At 43.3% G+C, this 14478-nt stretch overlaps 1 protein-coding gene across 1 annotated transcript in view; it reads right to left on the bottom strand.

Moving 5' to 3' along the window:
* LOC138261214 (cytochrome P450 3A21-like) overlaps positions 1–14478 on the bottom strand; it is a 184051-nt gene that overhangs the window by 43634 nt on the left and 125939 nt on the right. Inside the window, exons 8-9 of the mRNA XM_069209967.1 lie at positions 13461–13588; positions 7631–7715 (exon numbers count right to left, since the gene is read on the bottom strand). Coding sequence (XP_069066068.1) covers positions 7631–7715; positions 13461–13588 — 213 coding nt within the window. The remainder of the gene's footprint in view (positions 1–7630; positions 7716–13460; positions 13589–14478) is intronic.

Below are 14478 nucleotides of genomic sequence, written 5' to 3'. Positions count from 1 at the left end.
ATGGACCCGGCAGTGGTTCTCCTTGAGAACTACAGTAGAGCTGCGCATAGGCTGTCGGAGGATGTTGACAGCTGGATTACATTGCCACTATAGCTAGTTGGCAGATTTTTATTTCAGTTTCATAATATTACAATGTTACTGCCAGAGTGGTATTTACTAACCTACATAATAAAAAAAGTCTGGACGAAAGTAGGCTGGGAGACAATCACTCTGCCATATAATATGGGAGGCCTGAATGCTCCAGACCTGAAGACGTTACACTGCTGCGCAAAGCATGTTAACCCATTTCGGGTTGCAATTCTAGTTGCATGGCCTGAGTGATTTACCTAACTTACACTTGGAGAGGAATGCTTCACACCCCTACTCTCTACCTCAAACTCTATTTAACAACCCGAAACAGAAATACAGTGTTTTTGACTCTATAAACCTCACAGTGTACACCTGGCACAATCTTCTGGAACGACAGGATGGTTATATTCTGTATTCCCCTCACATTCCAGTGGCTTGGCGCTCCTGGTTCCCTATGGGTCATGGTAAGGGGATGTACCCCCCTTACACACACACACACACTTGGGATCGATAAACTGGGCAATTTTTTGCATGTGGTTCAGTGGACATGTAGGAGAGGGTACAGGAAATTAGTGGGGTGCTTCCCACCCTTGCTCGATATTATTATTATGGAGCTTGAGGGACAAGTTGGGTGACAATCTCCTTGAGCCCCCTGACATGGCTATATTGTCCTCTCTAATACAGGTAGCCACCACATTAGGTTAGTGGCAATAACTTACATATATGCTCAGGAGGCATGCAGACCTGGATTGACTAAACCCCAACTCGAATGACATAGGGATCTTGGCATAGTTATATCTGACAACAATGGAAATATTGCTGTTCAGTCATTCAGACTGTCTCACTAAATGGCAGACATAGGCTGGTAGATTTTAAATATATCAGTCAAGTATATTGCACCGCAGCAAGACTATTCAGACATGGTCTGAGGGACGCCCCTGATTGTCAACGATGTAGTGAGAGAGCAGCAGGTTTTCTGCATACTGCATGGTTCTGTCCTACAGTGTGCAAGTTCTGGCAGGCAGTGTTTGGCGAATTGGAGGCCATCACAGGGGTATCAATAGAATGCACTTGGAATCTAGCGCTATTAGGATATGATAAAAACACAGACAGGGAGGTTAGGTGACTGGTAGCCACAGGTATACTGCTTGCTAGATGGAGAGTTGCTATGAGGTGGGCATGTGGCCCACTGCCAACCCTTAAGGAATGTCACACAGATATGGTTTACTGCAACACACATACGGACATGTATAGTGAATTACTTCCACCACAGAGCTGGCCCAGGAACCCTTATGAACCATACCAGAACTAACTACTCAACAAAGAGGCAGGGGTGTGGAGGGTGATTAAGTACCAATGTTGTGGATGGGTGACGGTGAGGCTGTCAGTGTCCCTGGGTTGCCCATGTGCCCAAAGTAGCCAGTAATGCAGGTGGTTGTTTTTTTCCATTTGATGGTACACCCCTGTCTCACCGTACGCTTACGTACCTTTAGGTCCCAATGGGGACTTGCTTTCTCCTATTATCATATGCCGAACAATAAACTTGCTGAAGCTGAATTTAAATTAATACTTGCTTACCTGTCAACTGTATGCCTACCATTATGGTTATACATTATCATTGGCACTTAATACCTCTGAATGTAATATATTGCTCACTGCTGTGCCCTGTTGAACTGTATGTATTAAAAACTTGCTTAATAAAAGGAATATATATTTAAAAAAATTGTATTGCACACAGTATAAGGTAGACTACAACAAAATGCATAAAAAGTTTAAGATAAAAAAGTGTTAACAAAAATCACAGTTTAGTATTACCTCGACTGCACATAGTGAAGTATTTTTTATAACTGTCCCTTAAAATCACCCCTCACAGCTCAGCTGGTAACCCACTTGCAATATCACTTAAAATTAATAAATCTGTGCCCCCAGGAAACTTCAAGTAATTACATCAATTAAAGCCAATACCAGCTTCCAAGCACCCTTTACATTTGCAGATTGACCAGTTGTGCACATTTATTTTTCTTCCAGGAAAGCAGGAGCCCTGGCAAGAAGGATTGTTTAGCTGCCTAACCCTCCTTCGGTTTCACAGCACAGGAGACTTCCTACCTTACTCTACAGCTGAAGCATCTCAGCTCTCGGAATTTACCATCCTGGGATGGTTGTCTTTTCTCAAAAAGTAGATGAACTGTTTTCTTAAATTTAAAAAGTATGGGCACCATGTGCCCCACAGATCCCACCCGGTCGACCACTGATTCATTGGGAAAAATATTACTTCATTCAGTTTACCTTATGTATGGGCAGGTCACTAAATGTATCTAAATGTTGTTTCAGCATCTGTGCTTCATGGGTCTTAAGACATTGAAGGATATTATACTCATACAGAGAGATCATATGCGGGCATTGAGCTATATCTATTCCATTTAACATTCTATATCGCTGAAAGTGTTCCGCTAGAGGCTCTATGGCCATCACAAACCAGAAGGGTGAAAGAGGAAATCGCATTCTCAGGCCCCTCTTTACAGTCCATTCTCTTGAATATACTGTTCACTTTTATAGTCTGGCCACTGGTCCGTATACAGCAGCTAGATTCAACTTTGCATGCCTTGTAGGTCCAAGTGCCCTTTTTCTCATGGCTTTATATTATGCAAGATCAACTCAGGGAGATTTACTTGTAAGTCCCTCGTGAAGTGGTACACTATATACCCAGTGCCTATACATTAAATGCTACTAGTGGCCTGCAGCACTGATTGTGCCACCCACAGAAGTAGCCTTTCAAACCTGTCTCAAACCTGCCACTGTAGTGCTTATGTGTGCAGTTTACTTCCACTTCGACTTGGCATTTAAAACTACTTGCCAAGCCTTAAACTCCTCTTTTATTACAGAAAGGTCACTCCTAAGGTAGACCTTAGTTAGCCCTATGGGCATAGCATTGTATAAGTAAAAGGTAAGACATATACTTTTATGTTTTGGATGTCCTAGTAGTGACAGCCTATTTCATGTTTTAGTACTGTGAGGTCTGTTCCTATTCTAGGTTAGAATTTGGAATCCCCTTATACACTTTTAAGTGGTAATGCCTAATCACAAAGGAGTATTTTTGTCATGTCTGATATGTTTGGATTAGCGATGATAAAACCTACTTACTGGTGTAGCTGGATTTTACATTACTATTTTAGAAATGCCACTTTTAAAAAGTGGGCATTTCTCTTTGCTTATAACTCTGTTTACTTTGCAGCCTGTCTCCAATACACATCTGGCCTCATGTTGTGCATACGCTCTAGACATCCACACGACAGGAAGAGCTAGGTGTGAAGGGGATACATCTGCATACTGATAGTCTTCCCGGGCTGGGAGAGATGGTTCACACTTGCATGTCATAGATTGCGGCCTGCCCTCACACAAAGGGCTGATTTACCCCCTACCTATCATCAGGGGCCATCTCTGTGCTGAAAGGAGGAATGGCTGTGCAATTCTAAAGGTTCCCTTGAAGACACCTCTTCAACAAGGACATTTTTGAGTATACGTACTGGGGCTCTATTGGACCTGGTCCCTTGTACATGGTCATCCCCATACTTTTTACCTTCCTCCTCTTCTTTTTCTGACCTCTTTTTGCTGGCTTTAAGACTATGAGCACTTTATCACTACTGATCAGTGCTGAAGTGAAAGTGCTCTTCCTTCTAAACCATGGCTTACACCTGATTGGCACATTTAATTTACCTGTAAGTCCCTTGTAGAATGGTATCCTTCATACCCAGCATGTGTAAATTAAATGCTACTAGTGAGCCTGCAGCTCAGTTGTGCCACCCACAGAAGTAGCCTTTCAAACCTGTCTCTAGCTTGCCACTGCAGGGCCTGCGTTTCTGCCACAGGGACCTGGCATCTAATTTGGCTTGCCAGGCCTGGAATTCTCCTTTTACTACATATAAGTCACCCCTAAAGTAGGCCCTAGCTGGCCCTGTGGGCAGGGTGCAGTGTATGTAAAAGGTAGGACATATGTCTTTAGGTACTACATGTCCTAGCAGTGACAAACCTCCTATTTAGTTTCCTATTACTGTGAGCGCTGCTCCTTTCATAGGATTGCCTTGGAAATGCCCTAACATATGTCTACATGGTATTGTCTGAACTATGAGGGGATGCATAGACATGTTTAGTGTGGTTGGAATGTTAGTGAGAAATGCTGCTTGCTGGTGTAGGTGGAATTTGTAGAAATGGCACTTTTAGAAAGTGGGATTTATCTGTGCTTATGACTCTGGTGTTTTGCAGCTTGACTCCAAGTCACGTCTAGGGCAGAGTGACAGCTGGGCTTTGTGCGTACCTCTCAGACAGCCTGTACACAGGGAGGGTGGAGGTGTCACAAGAGCGCATCTGCATACTGAATGGTTTTCCTGGGCTGGGAGAGGTAGAGTTGGGCACGCCTACATCTGTAAAGGCTGTGCTCTGGCCATGCACAAAGGGCTCGTTAATCCCCTACTGATGTCTGCAGCCAGTGCTCGAGGAGAAAGGGGACATTTCTGGAACCGGTTAGTGCTGGTTGGAAGTTTGGGCTAGACTATTCCCTTGAGGAACAAGGTCAAGACTGATTTGTATTTGGCTGGGTACAAACTGGGATGGCGCGATGAGCCAGAGAATTAATGCATTTAACCCAGATCTGTGACTAGGGGTGAATGTTTGATTGGTTCCATATTCCGTCCATCATTTGTGTTTTTTTGCTTTTGTTTCAAAAGGTGGCACAACTGGAGCGATCGAGACAGACTCTCACGCCCACAGTTGCCCATTGTCATTGATTTTAAAACACAGGACAGCCAAGCAACACCGAAAGTCTCCTGCTCTGCAGTGGGCTATAAGCATTGTTGCTAATAAGTAGATAAACCTCACCAGGACATTCGGGTGCCTTGCTTCTCCCGCTCCTGCACAGAAGGAGCCCTGTGATTGATCCCAAACGGGATGGTTGTCCTTTCACTGACTAATTACCATAAGTATTCTGATAGAAGCATAGGTGCTTCGGAGCTTGATGTTTATATGTTGCCCTTCATGTGGCTGTAAAGTCCCTAAAAGAAGCAAATTTGTATTTAGCCCACAGTGTACTCTTCGGGAATGTATCATGATAATTAGGACAGAACTTGTCTTATTTTTTATTGTCTTAGTCTTGTCTTTGATTAGGATAAAGAGTACTATCTGAAAAGGTACATGTTCTAAAAAACACATCTATTTATGTCATTTTGGTCCTGTATATATGTAATCCTGTGTAGAGTTTTTTGTGGTGTATTCATTTCATTTCTGTGTGACTGTGTTGCACTAACGCCTTACACATTGCCTCTGATGATAAGCTTGCCACCTCTGCCCAAAGCTACCAGAGGGTGGGCACAGGTTTTCTTTGGTGTGTAACTTACTTGTCCCTTCTAGAGTGGTGGGTTCTGTCTGGCATAGGTGCATATCCTAGTCAACCAGAATCCCCATTTCTAACAGGCCTCTATGCCACTGGACTCAGGCATCAGTGATGCCACTACTACAGTTTACTTTGTGCTCTTAAGTACAATCACTGCCAGAAGCACAGATTGTTTACTGTGTTGTAGTGCCCTGAAAATCCCCTGGTTCCAGGTGTTAGCATCTACCTCGAAATGTTTATTGGTCCTAACAGTGGGACACATTAGTGGCTACGGTATGGTTGCAAATCCAATGCCACTCTACTTAGGTTAGTTCATGGTCACTGTGTTAAATTTACAATCCCACAAATGTTTCATGTGTTTCATGTGTGTGGATTGTGGGTTCATTTGGGGGGCGAGGGAGAAACGCCCTTCTTTCCTGCTCACCAGTGCACGTCTGGGAAATTTGCCCAAACTTTCCCAGTCCTACAGTGCTATGGGGGAAATACCACCTTTCACCTCCTTTGCCACACAGGATCACCATGAGTCATTTAATATCTCAAACCTGTAAAGTCCCACAGCAAGCAGCTACCCCCACTTTCACCAGTTGAACGCTCTGGGTGCTTACACCCTTTGACACCATTCTGGGTGCCCACACCTCCTTACTGCTACGTGGGCATCCCCCACTGCAGCGGGTCCACACATTGAGGTTGCCATCTCCCTTTCTCTCCCCTTAGTGCAGGTCTGGGGTGATGTTCAGCCCACAACCTATAGCACCGTTGGTGCTCTGAGTATACAGTAAGCTAAGGCTTCATGCTGCCTCTCGCTTCGTTGTGTGGCCCTGCGCAAATCACTCCATGACAGTTCATGGGCACCAGCTTGTTTTGCAGCCTTCTGGAGCTTGCTTTGTGTGTCCTCCGAGGACCTTGCTCTTTTCCTGGTCTCTGCTAGCCCCTACAGCGATTCCATTTGAGCCTTGCTGTTTTTCAGCACAAGGGCACCCAGCTCCTCTGGCAGATAGCCAGCTCTGCCCCAGATTTTGCCAGATTTTATTGACAGTGTTCGCAGTTTAGGTAGTTCTCGTATTGCAAGCCATGAATCTGGCCACACCCGCTAATTATGGTTTTGCTATAGAGTCGTGTGTTGTGTCATGATGTGCCAAGCTGTATTATGTTAATGCATGTTGTGTTATGCTGAGTCATGTTGCATTAAATTATCCTGTGCTATGATATGCTCTTTCATGCACTGCTACACTGTGTTATGTTGGGCTATATTATGCCATGCTTTTTATATATGTTTTAATGTTCTGTGTTGTGCTTTGCTGTTGTCCTAGAGTGTGGTATGTTGTGTCATGCTATACTATATTATGGTGTGTTGCTGCATGTTGTGTAATTGTGCTAGCCAGGTAACTACATAAAAAACAAACTGTCTCTCTCCATTGCAAACTACACATAATGTTGCATCTGCAGTCTAACAAAAGAATTACCTGATGCCCCATCCTCAAAACCAAATAGCAACACAAATAAGATGATGTAAGCGTCCTCAAAATGACACGGGCTTCACAGATAGCCTAATCAAGCAATGCAAAGCATGAAAACCACAAGAAAAGCCAGTGGCTGTAGGGAAATGATCCAAAGGCCACTCACTTTCTCTGTGCACTTCTTATACTTTTTAGAAGAGTTGATGTCATGAGGTCTCGCGACAAATAAGCTGTCCAGACCTAAACATGGTCTCCACCCCACCAAAGTCCACATTGCAACCTGGATTTGAAATAGCCATCAACAAGAGATTTTAATTCTTATCTGGAGCACATATACTGTAAGGTGGCTTGAGTTAAGCTATGGAACCCAAGCTCTGAAGAATTTAAGAATGAGACCAATCTCAGATGAAGTTCCACTTGCTCGAATGCAAGAACGGTCAACTTTTAAATTTTCCATTAATTGCATCCCTTTGTGTTTAATGGATGGTTGTTTCGTTTTTCCCCATTCACTTCTACGTTTTGTGTTTTTTCAAAAACCCTTTATTGTATCCTTTTTTTAGGTTTTGAGCATCGTAAATATGCATTGTATAGCGTTGTGGTGTATGTTAAAAATATTTAAAAATCAAATAACTTACTTTCTCATCCTGTCAGTCTTTCTCATCTCGATCACTATCTTAGACACTAAAACCCACTTACGATTGTGTACATTCTAGGGTATTACCTTTGTACCCATGATTCATATCATTGGATGTTGGAATGTCTTCGGTCTGAGAATCAACCATCAATTGCAAAAAATCCACTCGATTCTGAGAATAGAAGGAAAGAAACATAGTATACTGAAAACATTCGAGTTAGAGATGCCCAAGGCAAATCAGTGAAAAAAATGATTGTACAAATATGTACATTCTCTAAGAATTAACTTAACGTGTTAAGGAGATTATTTGCTTTACAGGATTACTAGGGTCATCAAAGTATGGCATCTACCCAAGTGAAAGTGAACCTGGAACTCCTAGTTTTTGACCTGTGATCACAATGCAGTATTTCACTTTATACAGCCAATTACGAAAAATCACGTCCTGTTTATTATAACTGCCCAATTGTGTTCTATGTGATAGAGCTTGATTATCTGTGGTTTCTTTATGGTCAGCGATGGATGCCCCTGGTTTGAAAATGTGTTTGTCAGTGGCGGCTCCTTTGCTGTGGCGGAGGAGCATCGCCCCCACCCCCGCCAGCAGCAGCAGCTGTAAACCTTTAAAATAAATTGATAATAAATGTTGTTTTTTATTGTTGCATTAAAGGGACAGGGCCATGGGGGGATGACAGCATGTAAGGGAGTGCCAGCACACCAATCAGTGCGCATGTATGTTTGGCCAGCTGCCTTGGGTCGGCCAAACACACATGCACACAGTGCTCTCTCCAACCTGTCAATGTGTTGCCCGGTTGGAGAGAGCAAGCAGAGGCTCCCACTCTGCCTTGGAGCACCCAGCCAGGGCACTCCAGCCAATCGTAATGCTGCTCTGAGCAGCGTCTGGATTGGCCGCAGGGTAGGCTGGGACCCTGTGCCTTCAGTGCAGCCGAGAGCGGTGGTACAGCAGTCCAGGTACGTTTTTAATATATATATATATATATATATATATATATATATATATATATATATATATATATATTTTTTTTTACTTTTGTTTTGTTCCCTCAGCCCTGCCACTTTGACCCATCGCCAGCCGTGACTGTTTGTCATTGCATTTGACTAGGAAAGCAATATTTGATATTTTGGGCTAGAAGCGAGCCACAAACTTGGACTCATTTAGATTCTTACTTTATTACCAATTCCTCTTTCTTCTTTTCTTCTTCCATTCTCTCTTTCTCTATTTTCTCCTACCTCTTCATTTTTTATTCTTCTCTCGTTAGTTTACCTCCTTTTTTCCTTTACTTTTTCCTTTCAACCTCCCTTTCTTTCTACATTTAATTCTTCTCACCTTTGTTAATCCCCTTTTCCTTGCCCCTTTTGCCTTGCTTCCCTATCTTCTTTCCCACATGTGTTCCTTTCTTCCCTTATTTCTTTCATCCTCCTTTTCATTCTTTCTTTAATCCCCCTCTTCCTTCTACCTCCCTTCATGTCTTCAGTCTATTTTCATTGTCACTTTTTTCTGTCTTATCTTTTATCCTTTCACCTTTCCTCCTTGTCCTTTTTCAGCATTTCTTTCCTTCTTCCTTACATCATTTATTTACCTCTCGCTCTTCCTTGCTACCTTTTAATGACTTAGGCCTAAATTACTAGTGGGACACCTAATCCATTCCTCCCTCCCAAGACCTCTGCGACGACCTTGTCACCTTCTTTCACCGCAAGATCCAGGACATCTACGAAGGCTTCAGGAACCAAAGCCCGCCAGCACCGCTCACCACCATGGACCTTGCACCCCACCAGTTACTGAATGCCTGGAGTCCCATCACCATAGAGGCACCCAAAGATTGATAAACTCCATCCACTAAGGAGCATCCTCGATCCATGCCCTCATCACATCCTCAACTTGGCCAGCGCCTCCATAGCACTGGGGCTCTGTCCTTCAAGACCGCCACATTCACCTCAGCCTGGAAACATGCCGAAATCAGCCCACTACTCACCGCCAACCCTAGAGAGCTGAAGAATTACAAACCATCTCTTTGCTCCCTTTCCTAGCCAAGGTAACGGAGAAGGCTGTCAACCAGGAGCTCACTGAGTTCCTCGAGACACACAGTCTCCTGGACCCTTCCCAGTCCGGCTTCAGAAGCAGCCATAGCACTGAATCCACACTCTTAGCAGCCACTGGTGACACGCATCATACTGGACAATGGAGGCACTGCCGCATTCATCCTCCTTGACATTTCTGATGCATTTGACACCGTCTCCCACTCCACCCTCTGCGACAGACTGCACAGCGTTGGAATCTGAGACAAAGCCCTGAATTGGATCAGGTCCTTCCTCACTGGAAGAACACAGAAGGTCAGACTACCACCGTTTACTTCAGAACCTAAAGGCACTTGCTGCGGAGTGACCCATGGATCCTCACTCCGCTCAACGCTTTTCAATATCTACATGGCTCCACTCGCCAAGATCACCAGACAACAGGAGCTAAACATGGTCTTCTACACTGACGACACCCAACTGATCCTCTCCTTGTCTGAGGACTCTGTGCAAGGCAAGAGAAACTTCCACAACGGGATGAGAGCAGTCGTCACCTGGATGGAAGCCAGCTGCCTCAAGCTCAACTCGTACAAGACAAAGATCCTCGTAATCGGCTCTACCCCTTCTGCCTGGAATGACTCCTGGTGGCCCACCGCACTGGGTAACGCCCCGCCCACACGGAACATGCGCGCAACCTGGGCATCATACTGGACTCCACTCTATCGATGACCCGCCAAGTTAACGCCGTCTCCTCATCAAGGAGCCGCGCTTTACAAGCTCGGATTGATTGATTGATGGGTCGATATTTTCTGACACCTAAGTAAATCTCTGTTTGCACAGGATTTTGAATTACGAGTTAGGTGGTATATACCACATCTGGTAATTACCAGATGCCTAAAGTATAACATACTTGTTTTCATTTTCAGCAGATAAAACCTGCTGGAACTTAACAGTCGAAAAGTGTACTGGAATTACCGTTCCATGAGGATTTAGTGCTGTCAGAACTGAAATGGCACATTATTCCCCAAAAACTCGTGACAGTTGCTATTCATCACACTCGATAAATAACGTACCGAGGAGTACCGTTGTTTGTCAGGTCAGATAAACAACACCCGTTCCTCCAACAAATTCGGAATCAGAACCTCAGAATTTTAGTCTGCAGAGACAGGAAACACCTATGAAGTCACAACATGAATACAGGAACATTTGTCACTGTCCCTCACTTACTTTTTTCCTTGATCCATGTCTTCTTTCCTTCCTTTCCACGTTTCTTCATACCATTTTCATTTTCCCTTTTTACCTCCCCCAGTTTTCCTTCTTCCTTCCCATCTCCAGTCTGTCATTTTCCCTTCCTTCTGTTTTGCTTATTTCCTCACTCTCCCTTCCCCTATTCATTTTTCTCTTCCTCCTCCTTCCTCTTACATTCTTTTTTTTGTTTCCTTTATTTCTTTGCTTATTTCCCATCCTCTTTGTCTTTTATTTGTTCATTTCTTCCAATCACTCTTTCTTTCCTTATCGCTTCTTTCATGTTACCTTCCTTTGTGCTTCCTTTCTACCCCCTCTCTTCACCCCTGCATTCCTTCTTTAAGTATCCCGTCCATCCTACTTCTCTCCTACCCTTACAGTTTTTTTTTATTCCTTTCTTCCTTTTCTTTGGCTCTTCTCATTTTATCCCTTCTTCATGTACTTTCTTGATTTCAGTTGTCTTTCCTTCCTAAGTTTGTTCTATTTCCGACTCGTTTCATGCTCCTTTTTTGTTTTTCTTCAAATATTCTTAATTTCCTTTCTCACCATTACAGAGCTTACCTATTTTACCACCCATACGCCCAACCCTTAACGTTGTGACGCTAACCTTTTACTGTAATATTTATAAGCTTTTCTGGCATTGCTGGAAGGGACCCATAAAGATTATTTTAAAATTTTAGCATAATCCAAATCTGTGAGAAGCCCAGCTGCATTCAAAAGTATCTAGTGAAGCACCCACTACACCTTAGGCAAGGGTGTCACTCTGCCACGCCACAGATTACATCGTTTTTACTTTGCCCTTTTACCTTTGATCCGTGACTAGCAGGTCAGTATATTGAAGCTAATAAGTGACACACCTAAAAAGAAAGAATATACCTGGAGCCTGGACTGTTCCACGGTTGGGGTCAGTGACTCAAAAAGTGCTGAAGCAACCAAACATATTTGGAGACCAAAACATGATAAACATTACAAAGACAAAAGTGAGCGCAGGACGAATGAAAAGAGAGTGCGAAATAAGGAAGGAGAAAAGAAAGCAAAGGAGGAACTAAAGATATCAAAGAGAAAAACATTTCAAGAGCAAGGAATGAAGGAAACTGTGCACGGTGGAACATCAGGCCTTCCTAGACACGTTTGAGATGGAATGATTTACTCATTTATGATTCAGGAAGTGTAGTTCAAGGAGCCGAATTTTCGGCACTACAACAAGGAGATCAGCAATCACACGTCTGAATCCAGGCACGGCAGGCTCAGCTTTCCATCCTCCCAAAATTCGATACATTAAGAACAGTAAATTTGGAAATAGTCACATCTGTTATGTACCGCACCTGGAAACTTCATAAATGAGGTCTGAAGCACTACATCAAAAACATGTTATTTTAATTATCATGCTTCCTGCGAGTTCCTACCTATCAGATGCCACAAGAATCAGTTGAACTGCGATGTTTTAATACGCAGGCAAATCATTCATTAAAATGTTATTTTAGCGCATACGTTTTTAGAAGATACTTTAAGTTAACCTCTTTTTTATGCAAGGAACTGTTTTTGCATTCAAACTTTTAGTAATAGGGATTTATTTGTTAGTGCACTCCCAGCACTAAGCATCCACTAGATTGAGCCAGGAAGACCATTTGGCCTGCACAGACTGTAAACAGGCCCTCTGAGTTAGACAAGCGATACCCTTTTTTGACGCTGAGAAAGAAAGAATTATTGCTAAGGACTCAGATGCTGCAAGTGAGTCGGCCTTCCCAGATGCTCTGAGACCGCCACTGAGCTGTAACCCACCCTGAAGGGAATACTGACTATCTGGGGATTTTTGACACATCAAGACAGGGGTGGCTTCTCCCCAACAGTGGAGGAGCATTGCCCCTCGGCTAAGAGCCAGCAGCAGAAAAATAAAACAATACTTCAATATCCTTTTCTTTTTCTGCTCCTGGTTCAGTCAGCATGTGATGCGAGGGGCGGTGCTAGGCCATATGAAGTGGGAGGGGGGATGAGGAATGAAGCGCACTAAGTGCGCATGTGTGTTTAGCCAGCCATTTCATGCCAGCTAAACTCACATGCGCACTTAGGTTTCTCCAGCCTGGCTGTGTACACAGCCAGGCTGGAGAAATTGCACAGGCCTCAGGGTTGTGTCTGAGTGGCAGTCTGAGCCACTCAGACCAATCCGGATACTCCTTTCATGCTAGATGTAGCATGAAAGCAGTGCCAGGAGTGCTGGGGAGCCTATTCTAGTGTCTCAGTGAACGCTGAGACACCAGAACAGGAAAGAATCGACGAGCAAGGTGGCAGGAGACGGCGGTGGGTGGAACGGTAAGTCCCTCTCCCCTCCCCATCGTACCCGACCCTCCCATTGATATATGCAGCGGCCGCCATTGCATCAAGAACCTGTAAAACTGAACGCCATCTAAACGGTGAGGCCAAGAATGTGGCCAGGCGGTTGATGGACTGGGTTCAGCGACTGGAACCTGCAATCTGGTTAATAAAGGCACACCATGACGTTTCTTCGCTAGTCATTCGAAGAGTGGGTGGTGGCCATTTTTGGAACTAGCTAGAATCGTGCAACGGTCATTCTATCTTCAAGACATGGTTGATTTTCACATGGATCTTTCTATTCTTTTTTTTTCTGATATTGAGTTGCACTCACCTCATGATTGCCTTTTTGCCTCTTCTGCTTGAGGCTTTTGACAGCACTTGTAAAAAATTGCACCACATCATTGGAAAACAGGCAGAAATTCATTTTTTGCAGAATAGGAATGAGAAATGGAAACAAAACTAGAAAGAAAAAAAAAAAATTGGTGGAATCACATAGATGAAACAAGAGCGTAATAATATTTATCAGATTAATCTTACCATCCGTTGTGGTACCTAGGATTCAAATTAGTAGATACTCTGTTATTCCTGAATATCAAAATCATTTACCGTTGTGGGAAGGGAAGCAAGTCCAATTGCAAAACATGTTGGATGAGTCTGTAAGGATGTAGAAGGACTGGCTGGGCGTTAAACATAGCCAAACGGCCTTCTACTTTCGTGAGAGAAGGAAATCTAAATTATTTATCAAAACTACCTCTTTGAAATAATGTTTACTATAACAATAATAATGGATTACTAAAAATGTGTATTTGTTGTTGGCAAGACTGTCTTTTCTGTTATGGAAATTCAATAAAGAAACTTGAACACAAAAAAGAAATAATGTTCACTCTCAAACAAAACTTCAGACACTGTTCCTAGGACCTGGAAAGGCCCTGTCCCACAAATAAGACCTACACGTACATTTCTGATTTTCATATACAAATTGAAGGATCTTTTAATTTACCTTCCATAACAATGACAAATGTTATAAAGATAAATTTACCTTGCAGACGACATAGGGTTAAATTAACACACTACTCTACACTATAAGGACATTGCAACTCACTGAGGAGGATTGTGACCATATAGAAGAACAAGGCAGATTTCCTTTTTAAGTTTGTGGACTTCAATGTGTGAGTGAACATTTAATGAAATCAGGGTAGGTTTTATTTGTCTAATCCAAACACTAACTGGGCTGGGTCTCAGATATCAGATTGTCTAGTGCAGCCTAGGGCAGGCCCCAACCCCTTAAACCTACAGAATAGTCTGTGTAACCAAACATCTAAACTAATCTGAAAGGTCATGCCTTATGG

The sequence above is a fragment of the Pleurodeles waltl genome, chromosome 10 (genome assembly GCF_031143425.1).
Source record: "Pleurodeles waltl isolate 20211129_DDA chromosome 10, aPleWal1.hap1.20221129, whole genome shotgun sequence".
Taxonomy (NCBI): domain Eukaryota; kingdom Metazoa; phylum Chordata; class Amphibia; order Caudata; family Salamandridae; genus Pleurodeles; species Pleurodeles waltl.
This window is presented reverse-complemented; position numbering and strand designations above follow the sequence as displayed.